The sequence below is a fragment of the Tachysurus fulvidraco genome, chromosome 19 (genome assembly GCF_022655615.1).
Source record: "Tachysurus fulvidraco isolate hzauxx_2018 chromosome 19, HZAU_PFXX_2.0, whole genome shotgun sequence".
NCBI lineage: Eukaryota > Metazoa > Chordata > Actinopteri > Siluriformes > Bagridae > Tachysurus > Tachysurus fulvidraco.
Window position 1 is genome coordinate 14,161,758 of NC_062536.1, and position 26,205 is coordinate 14,187,962.

The 26,205-nt window shown below is 38.9% G+C and overlaps 1 protein-coding gene across 11 annotated transcripts in view; it reads left to right on the top strand.

The window, feature by feature from the left end:
• Positions 1 to 279: 279 nt before the first annotated feature.
• Positions 280 to 26,205, top strand: part of pcloa (piccolo presynaptic cytomatrix protein a) — a 57,014-nt gene continuing 31,088 nt past the window's right edge. For 7 of the 11 annotated variants that reach the window (XM_047804125.1, XM_047804128.1, XM_047804130.1 and 4 more), the window contains exons 1-6: positions 281 to 662; positions 3,911 to 4,529; positions 5,701 to 6,753; positions 17,649 to 17,966; positions 19,985 to 24,251; positions 24,603 to 26,146. In XM_047804125.1, the coding sequence (XP_047660081.1) occupies positions 526 to 662; positions 3,911 to 4,529; positions 5,701 to 6,753; positions 17,649 to 17,966; positions 19,985 to 24,251; positions 24,603 to 26,146 (7,938 nt within the window). In that variant the 5' untranslated portion in view covers positions 281 to 525. Of the gene's footprint in view, positions 663 to 3,910; positions 4,530 to 5,700; positions 6,754 to 17,648; positions 17,967 to 19,984; positions 24,252 to 24,602; positions 26,147 to 26,205 lie in introns of all 11 variants that reach the window. The other 4 variants (XM_047804133.1, XM_047804134.1, XM_047804136.1 and 1 more) reach the window with 1 other exon arrangement.

Below are 26,205 nucleotides of genomic sequence, written 5' to 3' on the forward strand. Positions count from 1 at the left end.
AGGTTTGTTTTCTCATTTTAATAAGGTGTGGCAGTGGCAAATTAATGAGGCACCCTGCTAGATACAAACTAATGATACCCTATAATGAACAAAAGCACTAGGTGGGAAGTAGCTAATTAAGACATAAGTTATTCACTCTGGACACAGTATTTTTGGAAGATTACAGTATGCGACGTGTTTTGTGTGTATGGGATGGGTGTTTGGGGGCTCTGATTTTAACGCAGCTAGTCTCCTTTAATTTTGTTTCTCCTTTGCGATGGCTCACGATCGCCTGTCGTGATCTGCGCATGCGCAGTGCAGTCGAAGAGAGGCGAGGACTAGCGGAACCGCGGGCTGTTCTCGGTAAAACAGAGATGCGCGTTGTTGACCAAAGCTTTCGGACAGCGAGTCGCGCAGATATGGATGTGAAGAAGGTGTAACATGCCGTGTAGAGCCGCGGACAGCGACCTTACCGTCTTCTCCCGACCTGTAAATCCGTATCTCTGAAGGGGAAGGTAGCTACAGGAAGGGGAAGAGGGTTCGATCATGGGGAACGAGGCGAGTATGGAGGGTGGCGACGGCGCGCTTGCCGGGGAGCTCACAGGACCAGAGGCGGAGCTCAGCCGCCTGAGCGAGGAGGAGCGCAGGAAGCTCATCAGCACCATGGCAGAGGCGCAGGCCAGGCGAGTTGTGTTTTCCGGGCCGGAACGCATTTTAGGTGTTGGAGGGATGCGCAGATCTACTACGCGCGAGCGTTGTGTGTGTGTGTGTGTGTGTGTGTGTGTGTGTGTGTGTGTGTGTGTGTGTGTGTGTGTGTGTGTTTGTGTGTGTGTGTGTTTTCAGCGTTGTGTTTTAAACGGGCTTTTCTGCAGCTTGCACCTCACGACAGACCTAAACACACCCACTTAAGATGCACAAACCCAGTAGCTAATAGGGTACTGCACCAAGAGTCAGACCGGTTTAGACGCCACGGTTGTATTTGATTATCTGCTGATGCCCAACTCACACCAGTAGATCCCAATCATCTTGCCTACAAACAGAAACCAGAGCAAGTAAAGGTTTATCACTGCTTCCTGCTTCCTTAGAAATATACACCGTTCAGAGACTGATAAATTTCTATGACTGTTTGGATCAAATGCTTAATTTTCCTTCTAGATTTCATCAAATAGCAGTTAGAAAATAATTCATGTAGAGAATATATGCATTTTCTTCTAAAATATCTGGCTCCCATCAGTTTTATATTTTCTTACGAGGTCCTTGTTATTTCCCCTCGTATTATTTGTCGATCTATAAGTGATTGGCCTTCGCTTTCTCCGTGTTACACACACCCCCTTCTTTACGGGCTGGGTGGGTGATGTCATACGCTACTGTGGAAACCACTGGGTCGGAATAAGACGCGAAACGAGAACACACCAAAATCAGACCTAATGCAAACATATATACATATTTATAAATTTAAAACTGTAATAATACCAAAAGCCAGTGGTTAATAGGAAGCAAAACGATCATGTTCTAAAGAATTGTTTTTAATCTGACTGGTAAAAAGGGGAGGGGGATATAAACGTTAAAAACACTATATATAGCACGGCGAGCAGGAATGCCGTGACGCGCCTTGGATCTCTCTCTCTCTCTCTCTCTCTCTCTCTCTCTCTCTCTCTCTCTCTCTCTCTCTCTCTCTCTCTCTCTCTCTCTCTCTCTCTCTCTCTTTTCTTTAAGGAGGATGCATAGTATAATGTTACAGCTGAGGGCCGAGAGGATCGAAGGTTATAAGGAAGCTATTATGACCGCGAGGAGTCTGTGATTGCTGTAGGCTCGCTCTCCATGGTGCTGAAATTTTCCCCCAAGATTGGTGTATAGAGAAATCAACAACGCGCATGGAATTTCATGTGTGCCAACGTTAACTCTCAAAATGTAGAGAGAGACAGACAGAGAGAGAGAGAGAGAGAGAGAGAGAGAGAGAGAGAGAGAGAGAGAGAGAGAGAGAGATGTTACAAAATACAAATACTGTGTTGAATCATATTGTATAGTCTATATTTTCCACACCAGTTACTGCCATTTAAATTTAGAATATCCACTTTTTGATATAATGCCACACTTTCAGAAGGAAATGGACCAAACTGTTTTTTTCAATGTCACCAATCTCCTGGCAAGGCTTTTCAGTAGATCTTGAAGCATGACTGTGGAAAATTGTTTAGACACAAGAGCATTAATGAGGCCATGCACTGATGTTTGGTAAGGAGGCCTGTCACATAATCAGAATTACAATATATCTAGAAGTGTTCAGGGGGTGTGAAGTAAGGGCTCTGTGCAGGCCACTGGATTTCTTCAACTGCAAATTATGTTTTTTATGAAGATAAATGTATGCACAGCAGCATTGTCATGCTGTAACAGGTTTGGGTCACTTGGGTCACACTTGGGTCACAAGGAAAATTAGTAGAAGCTAGCACTTTAAAAGACATTCCTGACACAATATTTTTCAAATATTTGAGGAAGTTGGGAAATACCCACATATTGTGTATGCATACCCTCAGTCATACAGTGTACATTTAATAATAATTTTAATTTAAGGTATATAAATGGATCGCAAGAATCACCTGTACAGCTTTGCTCTAAAAGCCACTTAAAAGTACAATACATATACTTTCCCCCAAAAAATACACAAACATTAACCCCAAAGCTCTGAGTACTGACACATAACTGATACTAACATCCTCAAGCTTCTGATTGTGCCACATTTTAAGAAATTTGCTGTCATGTTCACATGCAAAATTTCATTCAAGTTTCTCAATCACTGCATGTTTACAGGAACTGTCAGTGGATTAAATTTAAAAGTCTCACTGAACAGTGTAAACACATCATTTCAAGCCACTTTCAGCATCTGTACTTAGATTTTTATTGGTAACCTAGACATTTAAGGTGTATTCAAGTTTGACTTAGTATCCTTGCAGCAACTAATTCTAGATTGACGTAATGTGATATTTTGTATGCAGATATATTTGGTACAAAATAATCCTATGAGTGGTTTTCTGGCGAAGTGTGAAAGCATCAGTATTATACAATAGACAGTGCTGTTCATCATATTTTTCAAAGATCAATGTCGATTCAGATCACACTATAATTCCTGGTGGGTGAAATGTTGCATATAACTGCATTAAGAGTGCATTTCACTGTGCCTGAATAAAGTATTGATCAGAATGACGTATGTATTGATGTAAAGTGACATTTAAAACCATCCAACTGCACCTAATCACCAGGCAAAAGTAAATTAAAGTAAAAAGTAAAAAAAAAAAGTAAAAGTAATTTTATACAACCTCTGTTTTAAGACCAGTGCTGTACATTGGGATGGAAGATAAATCCACAAAGGGGTGTGCTGTTATAGGAAAATAATCAGTGAAGGAATGTTTTCTACTCTTATACCACAGAAATTTGTAAAAAGGTTGTTTTTATTAATCAATCACATGACTATCTATCCATTTATGTTACAGGTAATGTTGTGAAATGTCTGCAAAAACGTTAATTCCTGTTTTTTATGGCAGTTCTGCTTCACCATACATGTACTGTACACTCTATCAACCCCTTAACAGTATGAAAGAGCCTGGATGTGTTAATGCAAGTCTGAAGTAGGTTGAATGAAAGTAATTGCTAGATGATGATATAGGTCTGTTTGTTTTGTTTATTAATGTTGAATATTTTCACCAAGCAATGCTTATATATTCAGGGGATGTCACTTTACTTTGTTATGCAGTGTCTGAATTTAGATGTTGGCTTATATTGTCTGCCGTCAGTAATCAATAAGTCTGGATCATTTATCCACATTAGCCCTAAAGTTGTTTTAACGATTTCAGTTACGTTATGTAATCTGTGGCATAGACCACCAATCTCAATTTTTAACAGAGAGGATCAATTCACCCATTATTTGTTTACTTTGCAGGTCTACAGAGTATCAGCCATCTGGAGGACGAGGTTCAGGGGGCCTCAGTAAGAGTCGAACAGTAGATGCATTCGGAGAGGGTCCACCTCCCAAGCCAAAGCCAGGACGCAGCCCTTCTTCTCTCAGCCTTCTTGAGTCCCGCTTTCGGCAAGAGCCCAAAGACCCCGAGCAGCCTCGCACTGGCATGTTTTCCTCATCTTTTCTAAGTGGGGTTTCTTCAGCCGTTTCTTCTGCCAGCATCCCCAAATTCAGCCTTTTTGGTGATGATGAAGAAGATGCAGGCAAACCGGGACCAAAATCCCCTGGCCCACAGCAAGGTGCATCCAAAGGACAAGGACCCCCAGGGCAGAAACAGGGAGCTGCACCACAAGGAACTGGGGGAAAGCCTACTGGGCCTTGTCCAGGACCTGGGACTCAACAGCAAGGTCCTGCTAAAGGCCTACCCAAAGATGCACCTCAGACTGGTGGAACTGCAAAGCCTGGTGGACTGCGTTGTCCTTTATGTAAAACCACTGAACTAAACTTGCAGGCCAAAGACCAGCCACCCAACTACAGCACTTGCACACAATGCAAACAACAGGTGTGCAGTCTGTGCGGATTTAGTCCTCCTGACTCAGAGGTAAGATTTCACAATACCCTTCACATAACCTTTAACAAATACACCAAGACACCGAGGTGGAGATAATTAATAGTATTATATAACTTACGGTTGGTACAATAGAAATGTCTGTCTATAGAGATTTTTACAGAATTACTGTTTAAATTAAAGCTTAAAGAAAACAAAAAGGTTTACTTCTAAAAAAAAAAAAAAAATCAAGTGCCCAAATATCTGGCTGTTAATTGTATTTAAAGCATGGCTGGGTTTGATTATGAAGGATGCTCACCAGGCATGGTAAAGTTGCTGCCTGTATCTTTTTCAATTATGTGAATAAGGCAATATGGGCTGTGGCGAAATGATTATTGAGGTGATTCCCATCATCCTCACATGAAATCACGATCATACTCAAGGACTCAACAATAGGCTAAACTGTTGTTACAACACTGTAACCAAACAATTGACTGGTATCTAATTTAGGCTATATACTTTGCACCCAGTGTTCACAGAATAAAATACAGATTTTAAACCTGACAACCCTGACCAGTAATCAGTAGTAGTTGTAGTATAGTCACATGCATAAACTCTTTATAAAGCACTACTATAGAACATCATCACATCAGGTTCCAAAATATATATTCAAAGCAACATAGTCAAGAATGTAAACACCAATGTTTAGCGGCTCTGTCTGTACTGCATATTATAATGCATCATAAATGTGGTTTCTCAAATTGTTCATCAGTATTTCATGTTTGATTGATTTAAGCTTCTTTCAAATGTGAACAAAATTTTATTTGAGAAACCAAACATGTCTGTCAGGATGTCTTATATAACATGTAGTACAGATACTGCACCAGACTCTGTGCTTTAGAACCTTGGAATGCACAATGTTCTTATAAACAGATATTATAACGCATTATATAATCTGACATTTTGACTCCATACAAGCATGATCACGGATCATATTAATAGGTTAACACTGTTATTTTGCACCTCATCTAGAACGACACTTTGTTAGCTCTATGAATACCTGACCCCTGAGCTCTAGTCTACCAATTGGAAATGCAATCTTCTTTGCATTATATTTTAATGAGGGGAAAATTCATAAAATTGCTTGTGATTGTAACGTATGTGTTTTGTTAATTAAATGTTTTCGGTTGCCCTTATCTGTTACTGTTTCTGTTTTTTTTATTAGGGTAAAGAATGGCTATGTTTAAACTGCCAAATGCAAAGAGCAATGGGGGGCATGGAACCTCCTGGCCCTCCAATGATGAAACAGCCTCCCAAGCAGGCCTCGGCCCCTCCGTCTCCACAGCGGAAGGAGCCACCAACTGGGTTACCCTCAAAAGATGAACCAGGTAAGAAGCCTCCAATGCTGACCAAGCAGCAAAGCATGTCAGACACAGGAAAAGGAGCCACTCCACCACCAACTCCCATACAGAAGACTACTGGTCCAGGGGCACAACAGAAGCCTACTAAAGGCCTGGAGGAAGCTCAACCTGGACCAAAAGGTGGACAGCAGCCACCTCCACTTCAGAAAGCTGAACAAAGTCCAATGGGCAGTCCCCAACCCTCTCCTGCAAAAACCACCCAGAAGCAGGATGGGGGTGGCTTTTTTGGGGGCTTCGGTCTCGGAGGGTTAACAGACATGACAAAACCTCCTGCAGAGTCGGTTAAAGGGAAATTGTTTAGTGGTTTTGGCTCATCCAAATCACAGGCTGGCGCTGCAGCACAGGCGAGTGACTCGGTTACTGGAAAGCTTTTTAGCGGTTTAAGTGGACTGACTGAAACACAAAAGCCCCCCGTGGCCACTTCTCAGGCTCCTGAGGGTGTGTCTGGAAAGATGTTTGGGTTTGGTTCATCAATCCTTAGCTCAGCTACCAACCTCATCAGTGGAGAAGAACCCAAGTCTCCTCCAGGGTCATTGCCTGACTCCCCCATTGGATCTGGTTCAAAATCTACTCCAGGCTCTCCTCTAGATTCTGCATCCCCCCCAGAAACCCCACCAGTCTATTCCAAAGAGCCTGCTTCACCCAAACCTGAGTGCACTGATGGAAAGCTTCTAACAGATAAACCCATCTCAGAGGCTGCAAAAACAAAAGAGCCTCAGACAACATCCAACTGTCCACTCTGTAAAGTTGAACTGAACGTGGGCTCAACAGATGTGCCCAATTACAGCACCTGTACAGAATGCCAGAAAATGGTGTGCAACCTTTGTGGTTTCAACCCCATGCCACATCTCTCAGAGGTACGTGGTATGTCCTTTCTTTAAAATGGTATTCCACTTGCAAATGTCTTACAGTCTGCACAAATCAAGCTGTATGAAAAATCAGAGTTAGAGTAATTAGCGTTATTATCATTGGTATGTTTTTTAACAACATTACAAAAACAGCTGGTCAAATTTGCTCAAATTCATCAAGAAATCATGAGATCAACTACCCATCATCTTTTAGGTTGTTCATTTCACAAATGACTGACAGTGCATAAAGAAATAGGAAAAAATAAACTAGAAAATGGTTTCTCTGGGGTTCAGAGAAACCATGCAAAGGTCATAAGTGTTTGGTTTCTAAAGAAGTTTTATTTGGAAACACTAGAAAAACACAGTTTTGAAGAGTCTTCAATAGCTTGTCCAGAGGGACAAACCAAAGATACCTTAAGGAGGTTGAATGGAAACTTATTGTCAGAATCACACAGATTTACTTTTCCTAAGGTCTATAATCTGCATAACCTTGACACACTTCAGTTTTATTTTTTAGATTTAATTCAAATAGAAAGCTCCAACATGCAAGAACAAGAAGTTACAATGAACAGTGGGTGGCGTTTATTGTTCTAGCATGTACTTGGATTTTGAGCATCCGGTTCAGTCTTCCTTATTGTAATCTGGCTAAACTATTTCAGGTATGCTAATCAGATTAGCCCTAAGCATGGCCATCCTGCATCCTGCAATTAAATGGCCAATACTGTGTGATTCCTTGTGACTGCTACCACTGTTGTGTAGGATGTGTGGTTCCGGTGGTTCCAAATTTTGGAAATTTTAATTTCTTTAATTTTAATATCTTAATGTCATCAACTGATGTAAAGTAGTGACTTTCTTGTGGATGAAGCAAATTGTCAGCTCCAATATGCTTCCATTCAAATAAAAAGAATGGTACCTTCCCTTACAAGATCACTGGCTTTCAGTGTGGAACATACTGTTGATATAGAATTGCTAATTATAGGAACAGACTGATCATAATTTTAGACATATCCCCTCCTCCCATAGCTGAGTGCTTGTCTGTACTGATTGTGTATGTGGATTTCATTGTGATGTGCTTTGCCTGAGGCAAAGGAGCTTGATAAATTGGATAATTAGCAATTTTGTGGACTGGGCACTCAGAATATTATTCTACAGTTGCTCAATATTGTATTATCATCTTGCTGAAAATTTGTGCAATAATGTGTGCATGCACAAGCCATAAATATACGTTTTCCCTTTTTGGTATGTTTGTGTGTTATGAAGTGCCTACATGTGCATATGTTTCTGTGTGTGTTTGTGTGTAATCCTTTCTTGCTAACAGGATTTAAAATGTAGCAGAATACCTACAGGCATTTCTTAATCTGTCCAGATTTATTTTATACTGCGATGACAAGATTTACCTTTAGTCCCATTTGCTTTCCCCTTTTGTCTCTTTCTCCTCACTCTATCTGCCCAGAGGCACCACTCATCCTCTCCTTTGGGGTTTTTCCTTAATAGAACTGTGATGCCTCACAAAGCCTTTTCTCCTTTTCGTCATCTCTGTTTATATATCTGATTACAGAATAAGGACAGTCAAAGAATTGCCTTTATGCAGAGATAACAACCGTATTTATACTCACAACTCACCATTTTAATTGCTTATCTACGGTTAGCTTTGAGCTAAGTGTTTTGAGATGCTCCCTCAGCTGAACAGGCTGTGCACTTGTGGAAAGCTGAGCAGCCTAATGGCCCATTCAGATGCATTTTAGTACACCGCCCCCTTGATGGAGGGAGCGTGTGCCAAACGCATGCCTTCACTGCTGTTGCTCCTCCATGGCGACAGTGCATAGCAACACTGCCATGTCCCCCATAGTAGTCAGTTATGAAACACTGTTCAGACAGCCGTTGCGTAACAGGAGAGCATGTTAGAACTCTCTTTCAAATAAACAGTGATTGCTTTTTCAACTTTTTCAATTTACGTTTAGTTCTATTTGAGCTATTTCTATACATATCCTACATTCACACTATACAGTAAAAAATTGGTAGAAGTTTTACAGTAATTATCTGGCAACCTTGGTTCACAGTCAACAACTGCAAAACGATACTGTAATATCTTAAATAGGATAAAATAACATGTAATCCAGTACATTTGCTTATTTGACTAAACTGGGCTGAAGATTTAGCAGTTTGCTAAAGGACCCAAAGATGGTAGTTTGGTGATGCTGGAAATTGAATAAATGACCTTATGATCTGTAATTTAACAACTAAACAACCACAACACCAGTGAAGCCTCACTCTCTAGTGATCAGTGAGCAAATCATGTGTCATTGCATTCATTTTTTAGAGTGTTGATGACTTCACAGCAGTTCCACATAGGGTTGGACCAAGATTTAGATCCATCTCCCAGGGTGTGTTAGCCATCTGCTCCTGGCTTTGAATCAGTATCAGGCCACCTGATGAGTTGCACCCCTCCTATTTACTTTACCTTCACTCACACTAAAGAATTTATTCAGTCAAATATTAGCTAACATTTGATACCTAGCTATTTAATTACATTAAATAAGCAATATATAAAGGCAGATGTACCTACTGAAATACTAATTCAAATACAAAACCAAATTTCTATCAAACACTCTATGTTAAGACTAATAATGAGCTGGTCTATTATTACAGCCTTTACCTATAGGCTCCAATTAAGGACAACAGCTAAAAGTTAGGGTTTACATCGCTAGCTAACAGGTGGCCCTTGTTGACAAAGACAATTTACTTAGCAAATACAGGTAACATTCTATTATATGAAGCTATGAAACTTCAGTCGGGGTGATTTTTATGCTGATATACAGTATTGTTAACACTGTAGTAGTCTGTCATGTAAAACAACAAAAATGGTTTTGCCCTCAATTTTAAAATAGAGTGCACTGCAGTATGAAAACTATAAATATTAGGTACAGTAAGCTTTTTTGCTACATCCAAAGCAATTTACTTCAGCCATTGTGTCTTTTTTCTATGTCTGTGGCTTTCTCTGTTGTGTTGCCTCCATCCTCTATGGTGCCACCCACATTCCCATCCACTGTGACCCATCCGCCTCCGGCTCAGGGCTGCCTGTTCTGTATGGGCACCCTCGCATACGGAATGTTTAGTCAGTCTGAATCAAACCCTGGTGCATTTACCCACTCAGTATGGTTTGTGAGGAGCAGGTGTAAGCTCACTCTGGTGTGGATTAAAGCAACCAGTATGAGAAGGGAGTAAGTCCCTGATTCAGCCTGACTAAAGGAAGTGAGTCAAACATCCTGTGGGTTGTGAGCAAGCATTTTTATTTACTCACAAGCTGGCTAAACTCACATTCATAAAGTATATACAGTAGCAAACGCAGACTGAAAGAGAAGCACATCTGTCCTGGACAATTGTTGTGCAAACACTCATTATAGACAATTGTACTGAAATTCAACACAACACAGGACATAAGAATGTATGTGAATATAGTGGATATTTTTGACATTTGTCTGTCTTCTTGATAATGTGCTAGTGTGCTCAGACTATTTTTTTTTCTTTTGCGAGCTGCTAAGGAGCTGTTCTGTCTGTTTGAATGCGTGAGCTCCGTTCCCATAGCTACAGTCAAGTTTCTCCTTCTGTCTGTTGGGAGACTTTATGTAATGTGTACACACATTTGTGGACATCTCTTTCTGTAACTGCCCAATCACCATATATATTGCCATGGCTATCTGCCCATCTGTCTGGTAAACAGATTGTGTTTGTTCAGTCGGTCTGTCTCCTGGTTTAGCCTATTACAGACTCTCTCTCTAGCCTAATGCAGACTAGAGCTGCATTTCCATTGGTGTACTTTGTGCACTGTTGTGCTACTGTGGTCAAAATTTGTTAAAACGGCCAGCGCGTTAGGAAAAAGATGTCAACAGTGTTGACAGGATCATGGTTTTCCCAGAGAAATGACCAAATCTGATTTCATATTTTGCTGTTTCAAATTAAATCATATTCCAATCTGACCCCAAGATCTTCACAAATACAGATTTTGCCTGATCTCTTGACCCCATTCTTAATATTAGCTATGAGTGTTTCTTTCTTAAAGTGTTATTTTGTATGTAATTGATTTGGTCTACACAATTTCAGAACTATTCTTTATTTAAAGCAAAACAGAGGCTAAACTTTGTATTTAGTAGTGCTTTATTGTTTGAAGGTACTCTGAAATATTACAGTATGTTTGGTAGAGCTTGTCATCATATTGTACTATATTGGCATCATATGTGGAAAGAATTCAAGGTTTGGTGTTCTGCTGGTTTTATTGACTATTGGACTACTTTTGTCAACAGAGCTGCTGTTATAGAAAATGAATCAACATCTTATGACCGATCAGTGCTATAATATTTATATAATATATAAATATTCTAAAACCATATAAATAAGCCATTTACAAATGATCTTTATATCGATCCTTAATGGCACTATTAACACTATTTTATTTTATCCTGCCATTCTTCGAGTGTGTACATGTGTCTGTGGGTATTATATCGCAGGGTATTCTGGGAGTTTGGACATCTTTATGTTGCAGGGTTTTTATTATGTGTAAATATAGTCAGTGAGCCTGTGTGCGTTTTATTTATGCTCAAACGCCACTTTAAGGCCTGACACACTCCTGCCCACCATGTCATCCTTTGTCTGGTTTTTTGAAAGCAGCCATATTTTTGAGGTAGACGTGCATGCAGGTGTGTGTGGTGTGTATTATGTACGTTTATGTGTGTAAAAGAAAGAGAAAGAGAAAAAAAGAAAGACTTTTTCAAAATCTTAACTTTACAATTATTATAAATTGTCTTTGTAAGGTGTTTTTTATTATTATTATTTCACTGGTTTGATTGTATGATTTTATTATATGAATTCAAGCAACTTGAAAATCCAAACCAGTGTTGGCTCAGCTCTCTGCTTGTAAAGAGTTGTCAGTGATATATCCAGTCATGCATCAAGTGCCCCCTCACCACACACACTCCCACCAGGAAATCACTGTGGTGCCAAACATATTCTAACAGGAAGTCGCTGCCTCGCTGAGACCTACTGCGGTTTGGTAATAAGGAGAGGAAGGGAGGAGGTAGAGTGTGTGGGGGACTGGAGAAAAGTGAAAAAAAAAAAAAAAAAAAAACTTTAAGATCAAGAGGATGGCAAAAAATAAGGACATGACAGTGAGGTCGTCAAGTCAAGAAGCTTTTATTGTCATTTTAACCATATATAGCTGTTGCAGTACACAGTGAAATGACACAACATTTCTCCAGGAGCATGGTGTTACATAAGCCAGAGCTAAGGACTTAGTAAGTACTGTAGTCCTAGCCACATGAAGTGCAACTGTGCAATCTGGTGCAAACAGTGCAGGACAAGACAAAAAGAAGACAGTGCAGGACAAAAGAGAAAAGAACTCATGGACTAAAGCTACTTTTTTTTTAATTTGGGAACAAAATTTTCCACACCATTACTTAAAAATCAGTTTAATTTGGCATTTTGTGTCTCTGTCTCCGTTTTTTTTCTCCTTTCTCTGTCATCATGTCTTGTTTCCCTGTGATATTTTTTTAATTGATCTCTATGAGAAGTCATGCTTTAAATAAAATTTTATACCATGGCAACTAACAAAAAAAATTCTTAAATCAGTTTATTCAGAAGGTGATAATTTTTGAAATTTCTATAATGGCAGCTCTGACAGTGGTTCTGGTTTCAAGGCAAATAACTGATTTATATTAATATCCTCGTTCTGATACAGTATTGTGTCTATGGTAACAAGTTAGACATGGGCTTGTCAGACACTGCATGGATTTAATAAGCAGGTGCAATTGTTGAAATGGTGAAATGTTCTGTGAAGGGCTGTTTATTAAGTGTGTGTAATTAAAAGTAAAGTTATATTTTTTCTTTTTTTAACATACGGACGTTTTCCAGACAAAAAGCTTTGCAGATTATTTTCTTTGTAGAATTCTTGTTTAATAATAATAATAATAATAATAATAATAATAATAATAATAATAATAATAATAATAAAATTATTTTTATTTCTTATTTTCTAAGTAGTTCAAAACAATGAACTGTTACTATAAATATATTCAAAATATATAAGGAGCATCACCAAACTACCAGAATCACAGAATAAAATGATATTTTCCTGTAACAGCACACTACAACAGTCCTATAACCAGATTTATTTCTTAATGGTAAATGTGTAAAACTAATTTAAACTATTAAGTTACAGTCATGTAAATAGTACAAAACTATGCCATGTGTGCCAATTCTTTTGCTCTTGCTATTCATGTTAACATCTGTGATCTTTCTGTAATCTTTAAAACGGTTTAATGAAAAAATAAATAGACAAAATGTGAAAACATTCAGGTTTTCACCCAAAAAGGAACTGGAATGTAATATTTGCATGTACAGTATATGCAGTGTGAATGGTTACATTCTTCCATTTATTACTCGTAATCTGGATTCAACGAAAAAGTGAAAAAACTGAAAACTAAACCATGGAATGATGTGACTTAAAACTCTAATGCAGGATATGAAATGAGAACAAAGCCCCTTTCATGAAAACAACAACATAGCCAAACTGGCCATAGCCACACCTGTTTACCATTTCACCTGTTCACCCGCCTCCACCACCTGGGGGAAGAAACCTGACACATGGTTTATAATCTTTCTCTATCTTTCTCTTTCTCTCTCTCTCTCTCTCTCTTTCTGTGTGTGTGTGTGTGTGTGTGTGTGTGTGTGTGTGTGTGTGTGTGTGTGTGTGTGTGTGTGTGTGTGTGTTTGTGTGTGTGTGTGTATACAAGCATGCAAGAAAAAGAGTTTTGCATTTTTGGCATAAAACACTTGGGGGCGTGTCCTTATCAGAAAATAATCAACAACCTCTCTGACAGCTGCCTGACGTGAAATGAAGTTAAGGTTAACGCCCCAAAGTTGATTTTTGTCCTAAAATAACATATCGCATTTTTTTTTATCTTATACCACAGTCATTTGTCAAAACTAATAATGTTTAGTACATTAAAGAACAAGGCATCATGCTTTTTGTTTGCTTATCTGTTTATTAGTTATATTTAGTATTGTGGAACATCTGTGAAGTTAGTCAGCATGTCATCACTAGTGTTATGGCATTACCAGTCTCGTTTCTTTCTCTTTTGTAATGCAAAAAAAAAAAGTACAAAAAGGAAGCTTGTCTAGAGCACAAGCAAAACATTGGAACATGTTACAGCATTATCTCTGATACAAAGAGCAGACACTAGAACTGACTCACACTAACCATATCAATGTTTATGTGGATGTGGAGCATCCTACATACAGGATCTTGTGTATGTTGTAATTTGGGAAACAAAAACATATTTGACCAAGTGCGTTGATATCAACCTTGCTCCTGAAACTGTTGTCCAAGCTGCAGTTATAGAGAACACAACACTTAACCATCACCTTCTGACCAATCAGATTCAATATTTCTAAAGCGCTTTATTATAAAAATATGAATGAATAACAAAGCATTCCAAAATATTTAGTTCACCATAACAGAAATCAAAGCTTGGGATCCATAGTGAATGTATTAGTGAGCAGAAGCCAGCCACATTGCCAGAGCAGAGGGTAAATTTAGCTTCTATTCCCACATTTACTGCCAGACTTCACACACACACACACACACACACACACACACACACACACACACACACGTACGTTCCCATTTCTTCTTTTGACAGGAAGCTCTCCTTGGGAATGAACACATCCACCATCTACACTACTGTGAAACACCTAAGAATACCACCTAAGAAACTGCATAGCCACATTTCTTGCACTAATGTTGTGTTCAAGCTTTTCTTTTGTTTCATGCTATGAACATTTTGCACCTGGTGCTCCTTTTGAGATGATACACAAGACCCCCTGAATTCAGTCCTTCTAATATTTGTGTTCAATAGTTCAGGATGTCATTTTCTAGCTATTTAATACCAGATTGACTGCTGATTCCAGCTCACAGAGCAAAATCCACTAAATGAAAATGAAAAAGCCCCTGAGAGGTTTTGCTCCGAATGGCTGACTTCCTGAACAATTATGTTTAAAGTGCTTTTTTATTTCTTGCTTACATTTGCTTAGAATTCTCATCTCTCGTGTCAAGCAAGTGCAAAAATGTTGGAAATAAAACATCTACAGTATTCCCCCTGTAATATAGGACACTATTGACCTTAGTCTGTTAAAGGAGAGGAAATGAGGGAAAGACAGAAGGACTGTTATGAACTGCATTGCAAATTATCTCATTAATGTTGAGTTTTTCAGTGTTTGTTTTAGTGTCATTGGTTAATGTATGGGAATTACTGAATAATTAGTTAATAATCTGCATCATTTTTAAAGCCACCTGTTTTTTTTTGTGATAATTAAATCATTTGTCAGCATCTTTACACTTATTTATAAATGTTCTTTGTGTCTGGATGTCTGCAGCACGTAGATTCTGGAGCAATTGCATTTACTCAAAAGCATGTGAAAGTATATTTACTCACATTAAATTTCTTCATACTTTATAAAAGAAAATCATTTTTTTATCACCTTTTCTGGTTGACCTTTTTCTGATAGTGGATGTATAAATAATTACATAGTGAAGAGACGTACAGACAGTACTGTTGAAGTGTGTTGAAAGGAGGTTCAGTAGGATCAGATTGTGGAATGAATGAACACAGGAACGAAAGAGAAACTTCCAGACTACTGGAACTTGGGTGAGATGTGGATGAAAAACTTTGGGAAGCCTACATGTTCCCTTGTATATATAGTAAAAGTAGCTTTTTCTGGTCTTAAAGACTAGGCATGGTCTCAACACCACTTACAGTATTTATCTAGCCTTCTTCTCTCATATATACTGTACCTGCATGCACACATAGATCCTCTGACCCTTATGTGCTGGATGTCCCGGTCACACACATCTTCACTGTAAGAGATGGTTCAGTGTTGAATTCTCTTACTACTCTTCTCTGTGCCTCTAAAAATCCGACTATTTCTCCTTGCATATGCTGGCGCTCAATTTTTATTTTTATATAATAAATGGGTATTTTATATACCCATTTGCATTTTCCCATGTTTTTTTTTTGTAATTCACATTTGTATCCCTCTTTGTATACCTTTTTTTAATAGACGAATATATTCAAATTTTGTTCTAATGTGCCTTCCTACTTATAATTGTTCTTATAACTGTACATTATCATTGAGTATCATGAAAAGTGCATATAAATATCCTTTGGTATTTTAAATGTTGTCCTTTGGTGAACAATTTAGGAAAATTGTGGTATCATAGAATAATTCTGAAAAAAGGTACAATTATTATTAATATTACTATTGCATGCATCACTTATGCGTTATGTTTGTGATATTTCCTCTGTTGTGTCACCACTAACTTCAGTATGACTCTCAAAAAAGGATTTGTCACCAGGGAAACTCTTGATATTATGATTCAGTGCTAATTAGCTTCGAAAAAACAATCATGGTTTATGGAAAAGACTGTAGTGCTGAATGACAAGCCTACAACAACATCACTAGCAAAAAGAAATAATATCTTCACAATTACCTAATTCCTGTTCTTTGCATGTCTTAAATATTTGTATTTTAATTGAGCTTATATAATAATAATAATAATTATTATTATTATTATTATTATTATTGTTGTTGTTGTTGTTTTTTGTTGTTTTTGTTTTTGTTGTTGTTGTTTTTTGTTGTTGTTGTTGTTGTTGTTATAATTATTGTTGTTGTTGATGATGATATTATTATTGCTGTTGTTATTATTATTATTATTATTATTATTATTATTATTATTATTATTATTATGTTTCAATTCAGATTAGTTTGTATTAGTTCTAATATTTACTTGAGCTGTTTCTCAGCACTGGTTTATGCATGTACCCCTGCTGTGACCCCAGGCTGCCTCAATCTAGATTAAGCTCTACAGCTAAACCATTGGAGAATAACAGCGACACTGAACATAGCATGGCTCATCTTTTTTTTAATCAAATGTGAGACATAGAAAACTCATGATTTAAGTAAGGTGCTTCATGGGAAAACGGCTCTGCTTGGACTCTGAATTTAATATATTTTTGTTGCTGTTTTTGGCAGTCACATTATTCATGATAGTGTCATGAGAAGTAATTTCTTATCATGACCTGATTTTGTGTTATTGGTTTGTCTCAATTATGCTCTGCTGAAATGCATCAGTTAAAACCAATGTGAAATAAAGATTCAATCAAGCAGAAAAGATGTCGCACTGTATAGACAACTGCAGACAGCAGCTCTTTTATTGAGTCTGCAGTCTGTTTGCTGACAGGTCTAATTGTCTCTAAATACAGTCATTAAGTCATTAGGCTGTAAGATCTCCCCAGAACAATCAGCTGTCCACTGTGGTAATTTATAAGTACAATATGTAGTAGATACATTTTGAAGCATTTGGAGCGTTTTTCTAAAGGAAGGAAAGAAATATTTGATTATATACTATTGGTATTGCAATAAATTACCAATAAATTACAATAAATATTGGTATTGAAAAAATATTTAATTTCAGAATATATTCGGGATATCATTAATATTTTTTGAATACTTACAAAATGTGTTTGAAAAAGTTTGTAGATTGTTTCCTGTTAAACTTTTTTGTATTTTCAAATGCCATTCAGTCATTTTGTTACCATTTTACATGATATATAGTGTCTATCTTAGAATTTCCTGATGATCGTAATATGATATTTTTGTCATTTTTTCTCATTTCAGCAGTGTCATTAAGATATCGTGACATTGTCATACAGATTTGTAAAAAAAAAAAAAAAAAATTTTTATAGTGCACTTATTTGACATTTTAGCTGTAAAAGTTTATTTTGTGGCATGCCTCATGATAATCTTATCATACATGATACTTACATTTGTTAATTTGCTTACTTGTCTTACAGAATGAGTGGCTTTGTCTAAACTGCCAGACCCAAAGGGCTCTCTCTGGACAACTTGGGGATATGCCACCTCCACCTTCTCCTTCAAAGATACCAGCTAAATCCCAACCTACCCCTCCTTCTTCCACAGCCAGAACTGTTTCGTCAACTCCTTTACCCCCATCTCCTTCTCCTGTCACTTCTTCCCCATCCAAAGCGCTTGTCCGTACCCCTAGTGTAACTCAGCCTCCAGCTGACAAGTCTGAGCATGATTCAGTCACATCTGATGCTAAGCTTGTAGTAGAGTCAGCTGCAGTGAAACAGGACAAGGACAGCACACAGGTACTACCTGAGCCAAACAAAGAACAAACACCTGACAGTGCATGCGAAAGCACAATACTGAAATTCACTACACATGAGCAAACTATCAGAGCTGATGTCCTGCCTACTGACATTATCCTGAGGGATATAGCAAATGCTAAGGAGACAGATTCCATGCAGTGTTCAATCGCACAGCAAACTGAGCCTAAAACCCAGAATAAAAAGGAAAGAGGTTGTAAGCCTGAGCAGCATGAACTAGAAGATAATGATTCACCTTCAAATTATGCTAATGTGATCAGGATAAATCAAGATAAATACCCCAGCGAGGCCAGAATACTTGATAACAAGGCTGAGATTAGGGAAGACAGATTACAAGTGACCAAAGCAAATTTAAAAGACAATAATGAAGCCAAGAATGGTATCACAAAAGGGGAATTTTTAGAGAATGAGTATGCATTAGAAATAAAAACAACGAAGATTTCTCCCCCTGAAATTGGATTTGTATATTCAGGAAGGTCTGAAGCACAGAATAATAAAATAGAGGCAAAAGATCTTGATCACAGCAAATTGAAACAGTCAGGAGAAGAATCTAAATTTGAGCAAAAATCAAAAATTGAAACTCAAGCTTCTCGAGGATATGGCAACCCTACTTTCCTATCTACCAATGATCTGATAAAATCAGAACTAAAAACAAAACCAGATATAGTAGATGAACTTGCACATGATACCGATAGAAATATTCATGAAATGACAGAGGGTGCTACTGAGAATAATGTAAAGGGAGCAGAGGACTTACCAAAAAATCAAACAATTGAATCCCTTATACCTAATGTAGCTGTTGAATTTTCTGCTGGTAAAGATAACAAGAAGACACTGCAAAATAAACTAGAAACAGAACATTTTAGGATAGAAAAACTTACACATCAGAATCAGGCAAATCCTACTGAAGTAGAAGAATCTGACACATTTTCAGCAGGTAACAACATAAGCATTATTGATAATACTAAAAAGGAAAACGTTCAACAACATAATGAAGTGGAAGGTATAGTTGAACTGAAGACTTTCAACAAAAATTATGATAATAGATCCCAAATAGATGAGATTTGTGCAGCCTCAAAAATGACAGAAAGAGATGATATGTTGTCAGTGAATACACAGCCAATGGTCGAGCCTTCAGAAGAAACTGCCCTAATAGAAAGTGTACATGACAAGCAACACTCTGAGAAAGTAGAAAAAAGTGAACCGGTGGAGCATGACATTCAATTAGAAGTGACATCTTCTCTTACTGAAGCTAAGAAAGTGCAAAATGGCAAAAGTGTTTCAATGGAAAAAACAGTAACATCCAACATTGACAGTCTTCAGACTGTCAATGAATGTGTGGTTAAAAAGAATGATACACCCGATGCAGTAATAGATCAGGAATTTCCTGAAAGTAGAGACGTTCCTGAAGACGAAAAAATAAAACATACCTTGAATACAACCTCAATAAATGCTTCAGAAGCTGTTTTATCAAACCAGAGAACACAAGTACCTCAATTTCCTGAAGTTGATATAAATTATGAGATGCAATTAAAAAAAATAATCAAATCAAATGAACAGCCTGTAACACTAGCCCAAGATTTCTTTTTTGCAATGCCGGATGAAGAAAATGAAATAGCTAATGGTCAACAGAGAGTAAAGGCTGGCTCAGTACCTAATAAGGAAATCCTAAACATTCAATCTAATAGTTACAAGGCATATTGTACCTTACAACCTGTAGAAAAACCCAGTCTCCCATCTCTTGTAGCTAGTAAACAAAGCAAAGAAAGTTCATCTGAGGAAGTACAATCTCCATGCTCTCAAGAGAGAAATCAAGATTGGACAAAGTCATTTATAAAACCTAAAGATATTGAGAAGTTCGGACAGGTATCTGTATGTGGAATAATAACCGGTAGAGAAAAATGTTAGATTAATGTAAATCTCAATTTGATTTGCAGAAACCTACTTTTGTAACATTATTTTGTATTCTGGTTTCATTGTTAACTTTTTTTTGCTTGCAGAAAAAAGAAGATGCTGCTAAGCCTGGGGAAGACAAAGAGATTCTAATAAAACCTAAAAACAAAGAAAGTGTCAGTCAAGAGAATAGCCTAACAAGTCCTTCAGATTTGGCCAAGTTAGAGAGTTCTGTTCTTCCGATACTTGAAGCACAAGCAACATCCACTAAAGATCAATCACAATGTGAGTCAGCCATCACCGCATGCCAACTGGAGGTGTCCCCAGAGGAGTCTCCAAAACTCACCTCAGAGGAAGACATTTACAGAAATGCTCAAGAAGAAGTGAATGATGATGTAGGCCCTAAAAAAGTGAGGAAAAAGCTACTTGTGCCAACAGAGCTTAAACAGAATTTTCTGGAGGACAGTAGTGAGGGAGAATCTTCACCTCTCATTGAGAATGAAAATAAACCAGGTGAAGTAAAAGATATTGGAAGGGATAGTGCAGGGTCAGCAGATAAAGAGATTATGGCAATAAATACTCATGAGGATGTATCACCATCTGTTGAGAACCTTACTAAACAAAAAACACTTGATCAGGAAAATAATATACTAGAAGAAGATGTAAAGAAGGACATCAAGAAGAAAGAGTCAGGCAAGGCAAGGGGTCTTGTCAAAAACAGTAGTATTAACCCTGAAGAAGAAGTAGACTACAAAAGTATAATTTCTGTGGCTAAAATTGAGGAACTAAGTAAAAGGGAGCAGACATCCGAAGACAATGGTGCTGGGATTCGCCATTTCAAAACAATTGAGCTCAACACTGTGGCCACTGTTCGTCAGGCTTCAGATGATGGTGAACCTGAAAGCCTTACAGATTCCCCTGATGACCGGTCTAGAGGGGAGGGTTCCTCAAGCTTACATGCATCTAGTTTTACTCCAGGCACTTCTCCAACCTCACTATCTTCTCTTGATGAAGACAGTGATAGCAGCAGTCCAAGCCATATTAAAAGCAATGGTGAAGGTAAACAGCACAGGAAAGCCAAGCACCGGCAGCCAGGCCAAATGCTACCTACCATTGAAGATTCATCAGAAGAAGATGAATTGCGTGAGGAAGAAGAGCTCTTAAAAGAACAGGAGAAGCAAAAGAATTCCAGTAAGAAATCAAAGAAAGATAAAGAGGAAATACGAGCACAGAGAAGGCGAGAGCGACCAAAGACTCCACCAAGCAACCTTTCACCAATTGAAGATGCTTCTCCAACAGAGGAGCAGCGGCAAGAAGCAGAGATGGAGGAATTCCGTAGATCCTCCTGTTCGGATTTCTCCCCAAGCATGGAATCTGAGCCAGAAGGGTTTGAGATTCTTCCAGAGAAGATTGCTGCTGTTCAAAAAGTATATCATCTGCCAACATCTGTCTCTTTGTATTCTCCAACAGATGATCAACATGCTAATAACCAATCCAGGGAAATCATGGAAAATCAGCCTTTGCACACTTCACATGGCACTTATGAGGAGGTAATGCTCAGAACAAAGTCTCCAACTATAGAGGATATTCCACCTGGAAAAGAGTCTCTATATGGTGGAATGCTAATTGAAGATTATGCCTATGAGTCACTGGTTGACGAAACACATGTAGAGAAAGAACAAGATCAAAAAAATTCTTTACCTGAGAAAGCAAGAAAACTTAGATCACCAGATGAAGTATATGAGGATATGATGCAGATGAAGAAAGAGATGATGCTTAAAGAGCAACAGCTAAAAGAAAATAACACAGTGAAAGAATTCCACACAATAGATACAACTGAAGATGATGTCTTTTCTTGTACCAAAGACACACCTGTTACAAGGCAAGAGACCATCTCCACAAGCATTTCTGGCCAGTTTGGGAAGGATGGGAAGCCACTGTTAAATGCAGAAGAAGCCTATGAGGAACTTATGAAAAAACAGAGAGCAGTCCTGACACCAGGCACCAGCCCAACACAAACAATTTCTGATTTGAGTGACAAAGCACAGGAAATAGACGTTACTACCTCTGCTGAAACAGGGACTTTTCCTCAAAGAAGAATTCTCTCTATTCCGGATCTTACAGTGACTCAGTGCTCCTCAGGGGAAGAGGAATCTGGTGAAGAGAGCACTGCAGATCAAAATCAGGACGATAAAACAGTTCCAGTTTTTACAGCAGCTTCTGCCCCTGTTGCAGTGACTGAGTCAACATCATTTGCTGTCAAGTTACCTCAGGAAAGAACTAAACCTTCGGTTTCAATGCCAGCTTCAGAGCCTGTCATGGATTCCATTTCATCAAGGGCAGAATCAACATCACAGCCAGTGTCATCACAGGCCCCCATGACGGAACCTACAGACCAGCCTGGCATTGTCGATTTGTCAAAGACTTCAACATTGGCTCAAGAGACTTCTTCACCTACTCAGACTCCTAGTATAGTTTCTAGACCTTCTGTTCCAGTGACATCACCTTTACCCACTGTACCACAATATGCTCCAACAGTACCCAGTGTAATATCAACTGCCCCACCTGTCCCTCCCAAGCCAGTAGCTCTACGTAGAACAGTGTCTCAGGAAAAACCAGATATTCCTGCTCCCCCTCCTCTGCCACCACCAACTCTACCTAAGCCTGCTCTTTATCCTAAAAAGATTCCACCTCAGGTTCCACAAAAAACTGTTGTAGCTGGTATTCCAAGTACAGGTCCAAATGCACAAATGAGACACTCTATGGCACCAAATAACAAGCCACATGCTCCTCCTCCTGTCCCCCCAAAGCCATCCACAATCCCTGCAGGCCTGGCATTCACCCATAGACCAGTGGAGACAGTCAAGCCACCAATAGCTCCAAAACCCATGTCAAATGCCCAACCACTTTCTTTCATTTATTCTCCTGTCAGACCAAGCATACTTCCAACAAGCAGTGAAGATGGTGTGTTGAATCTGAGTCCTGCATCTGAGATAAAAACAGGGCCTACATCACCAATAAAAACCCCTACATCTCCTAGGTTTGGGAAGTCATTATATGATACTTATGTGGTTATAACTCTGCCATCCCAACCTGGTTCACCCATAGAGGGTGTGACAACCCAAGCCCCAAGTTCTGGTCCCTCATCACCTAGCAAACATTTACAGTTTGATTTTCAATCACAGCCACAAACACAATTGCCACCACAGCCACAAATAACCAGAGTACCATTAGCTTTCACAAAAGTAACAGAATCCATAGAAAGGCAAGAAATATGTGATCCACAAACGGTCATTTCAAGCATGAGTCATGTCTTTGAGGCAATTTCAGCTGCACAGCCCTCATCTGTAACTCAAAATGTTGATGTCCAGGTAGTAACTACTGAAGTCCAAAGAACAACAGTGTCTGTTATGCATGGAAAAACACCTCCTCCACTTACAACTCCAAGAGCTTTTGGTATACCAGCAGTCCCAGCAGTGCCAGTAGCAGTACAGAATGGACATGCTTATCATTCTGGAGTGATTGTTGATCTGTGCACTCCAAAATCAAATGCAGAGATTTGCATGAAAGGTATAGATCTGTCATCATCAGAGTCACAACGGCAGTCCTTCCTGGCTGATGGGCGACAGAAAAGTGCAGTCCAGTCATCTGTAATAAACTTGAGCACTGATACTTCATCAGTGGACAGCATGTCCATCGTTACTTGTACAGCTACTATAGCATATGCCAACAATAATCTTTCTCATGCCACTTCATTGCCTCTACAACTAACAACAGCTAAATCCTTTGAACCTGTTTCCCAAATTATTTATCGTCCTGTTGATTCTCAGCCAGAAAAACCAATAAATCTTTCCACAGCTCTAGGCAAATCACATTGTGTTCCTGTTACAACAGCCCCTACAATTGCAAACAATATTGTTTACACAAGTATTCCACCTCAACTTGAAACTTGTGAATCTTGTGTAGTTGACCTCACAACAGTTAAACCAGTACAGACTATGGTGTCTGTAGATCGGTCATCAGAAGTGGTTACAACAGTGATCACAGAGGATGATGGCAAGCCAGTAGACCTAACAGCAGGAAGACGGGCAGTGTGTTGTGATGTAGTGTACAAGTTTCCATTTGCTGGTAGCTGTGCCACTCAGCAACCCTCAGCTCCACTGCCAGAGGATCGTTTTGGCTACAGAGATGACCACTACCAATATGATCGCTCTCCCTATGGCATGAGAGGACTTGGTGGAATCAAGCCTTCCATGTCTGACACAAATTTGGCAGAAGCTGGCCTCTTCCTGTACAAAAGTAAGAATAGGTTTGACTACAACAGGGAAATGGAGGGTGCTGTAGACCTTACATCTGGAAAAATGTCTATAGCAGGTCAGTGCGATGTTGCAGATCTTTCTCAGCGATGCCATTTTGAGTTAGCTTTACTCATTCCCATCTGAGACCTATTTTTGCAGTTTAAACTGTGCTCCATTTCTGTTTTTATTTTTGGACTTGCATGGTTGTATTTTCTTTTTTCATTTTTTTTTTTGTTTGTTTTATTTATTTATTTATTTTGCAGTGTTTATGTCTGCATGCCACTCTATGTGCTTTGCATTTCCTGAAATCTTGCAAAAACAAATTTTGCATTTAACTAATTTGGGCATGGTTTGGGATTACTGTATTTACCAAAACATGGTGTAAACATTGTGTAAGCTTATTATTTACAATATGAACTTTTAACAGGTGAAGCTGTGGATTACTCAAGCAAAGCTACAGGTGTATTTACTGGAGTTACACTCCCACAATACTCCCAAGCCAGAATAACTGTTGCTGTTGGAACTCACTTTGGAAGTTCTAGTGTTCTGAGATCTTCAAATGGTGTGGTTTATTCTTCCGTAGCAGCACCAGTTCCTTCTACATATGCTATAACTACACAGCCTGGATCAATTTTTAGTACAACGTACAACTCCCTTTCAGGCATGCATACTAGTGACACAATGCCATCATTATCAAATCTGCAAAATCAACCACTCACTAGATCACAAAGTTTCTTTTCCACTATTGCTGTGACTACAGCAGAGGAAGAAGACATGCCTTTGAATCTGGAGATTAGTGTTTCTAAGGATATTTTCTCTAGTGGTCAAACAGAGAAAGCTCCAATGATAACCACAGCAGCATCAATGGACTACACAGATGCCTCGCTAGAGGCAATTGCGGCATCACTAGAAGCTCTCTCTTCACCCATGATTCCAGGTGATGAAAAGTATCAGATGGAACGTGAGCTTCTTGAGCTGGAGAAGATAAAACAGCAACGTCTTGCTGAGGAACTAGAATGGGAAAGGCAAGAAATTCAGCGCTTTCGGGAGCAGGAGCAACTTCAAGTTCAGAAGGAGCTAGAGGAACTCCAGGTCATGAAGCAGCAAATCCTGTATCAACAAGAGGAAGAGAGGCAAGCTCACCTCATGATGCAAAAAGAGACATATGCTCAGCAACAGGAACAACTGGAACAGATTCAGAGACTCCAAGAGCAGCTGAGGCTGCAACTAGAGGAGCAAAAGTATAGACAAATGTATCCAGGTGAGATCCAAGAGCAGACACTTGGTCAAATTGTAGGGACAGACAAAAAGATGGACAGTGGATGTCAGACTGATGAAGAAGACAATACAGAGAAAGCTTACTCTACAGGAAGAAAAAAGAAGAATGTCAAGAAGAGTGTAGATAGTTGTGTACAAACAGATGATGAAGACCAAGATGAGTGGGAGTTTCCCACACGTGGCAGACGTAGCAGACCTCGAGGTGGTAAATACAGTTCTGGTGATAGTTGTGGAGTTTCAGTGCAGGCACTTACCGAAATTTCTGTACAGACAGATTCCTCAGGAACACTTAAAGGACACACTGTGCAGACGGACACTAGAATTGATTTTCCTAACGCTGATAGAACTTCCTCTCCTAAGAGACGCCCCACTCCTTTAGAAATTAGCCAGTCTCCACATCTCAAAACAGACAACTCCTGTCTACAGGTTTCTCCTGTTCCCCCCAAATCCCCCAAAGTCCTTTATTCACCAGTATCTCCTTGTATGTCCCCTAGTAAATCCCTTGAATTTGTTTCCTATGAAAAATCAAGCGGAGACACCAGCCCACAGAAAATATGTTGTGCAGATCCATCCAAAGTGGTCCCTGGAAGTCCAAGGGGAAAAGTCATGCAGCGGTCACTGTCTGACCCAAAACCTATGAGTCCTACTTCAGAAGAGAGAGCAACCAACTTCCAATATTCTGAGGGTTACTCTGTGAGTATACTTTTTACATTTAACATTTAAGGTTAGACATACTAATCTTAATGAAGTTC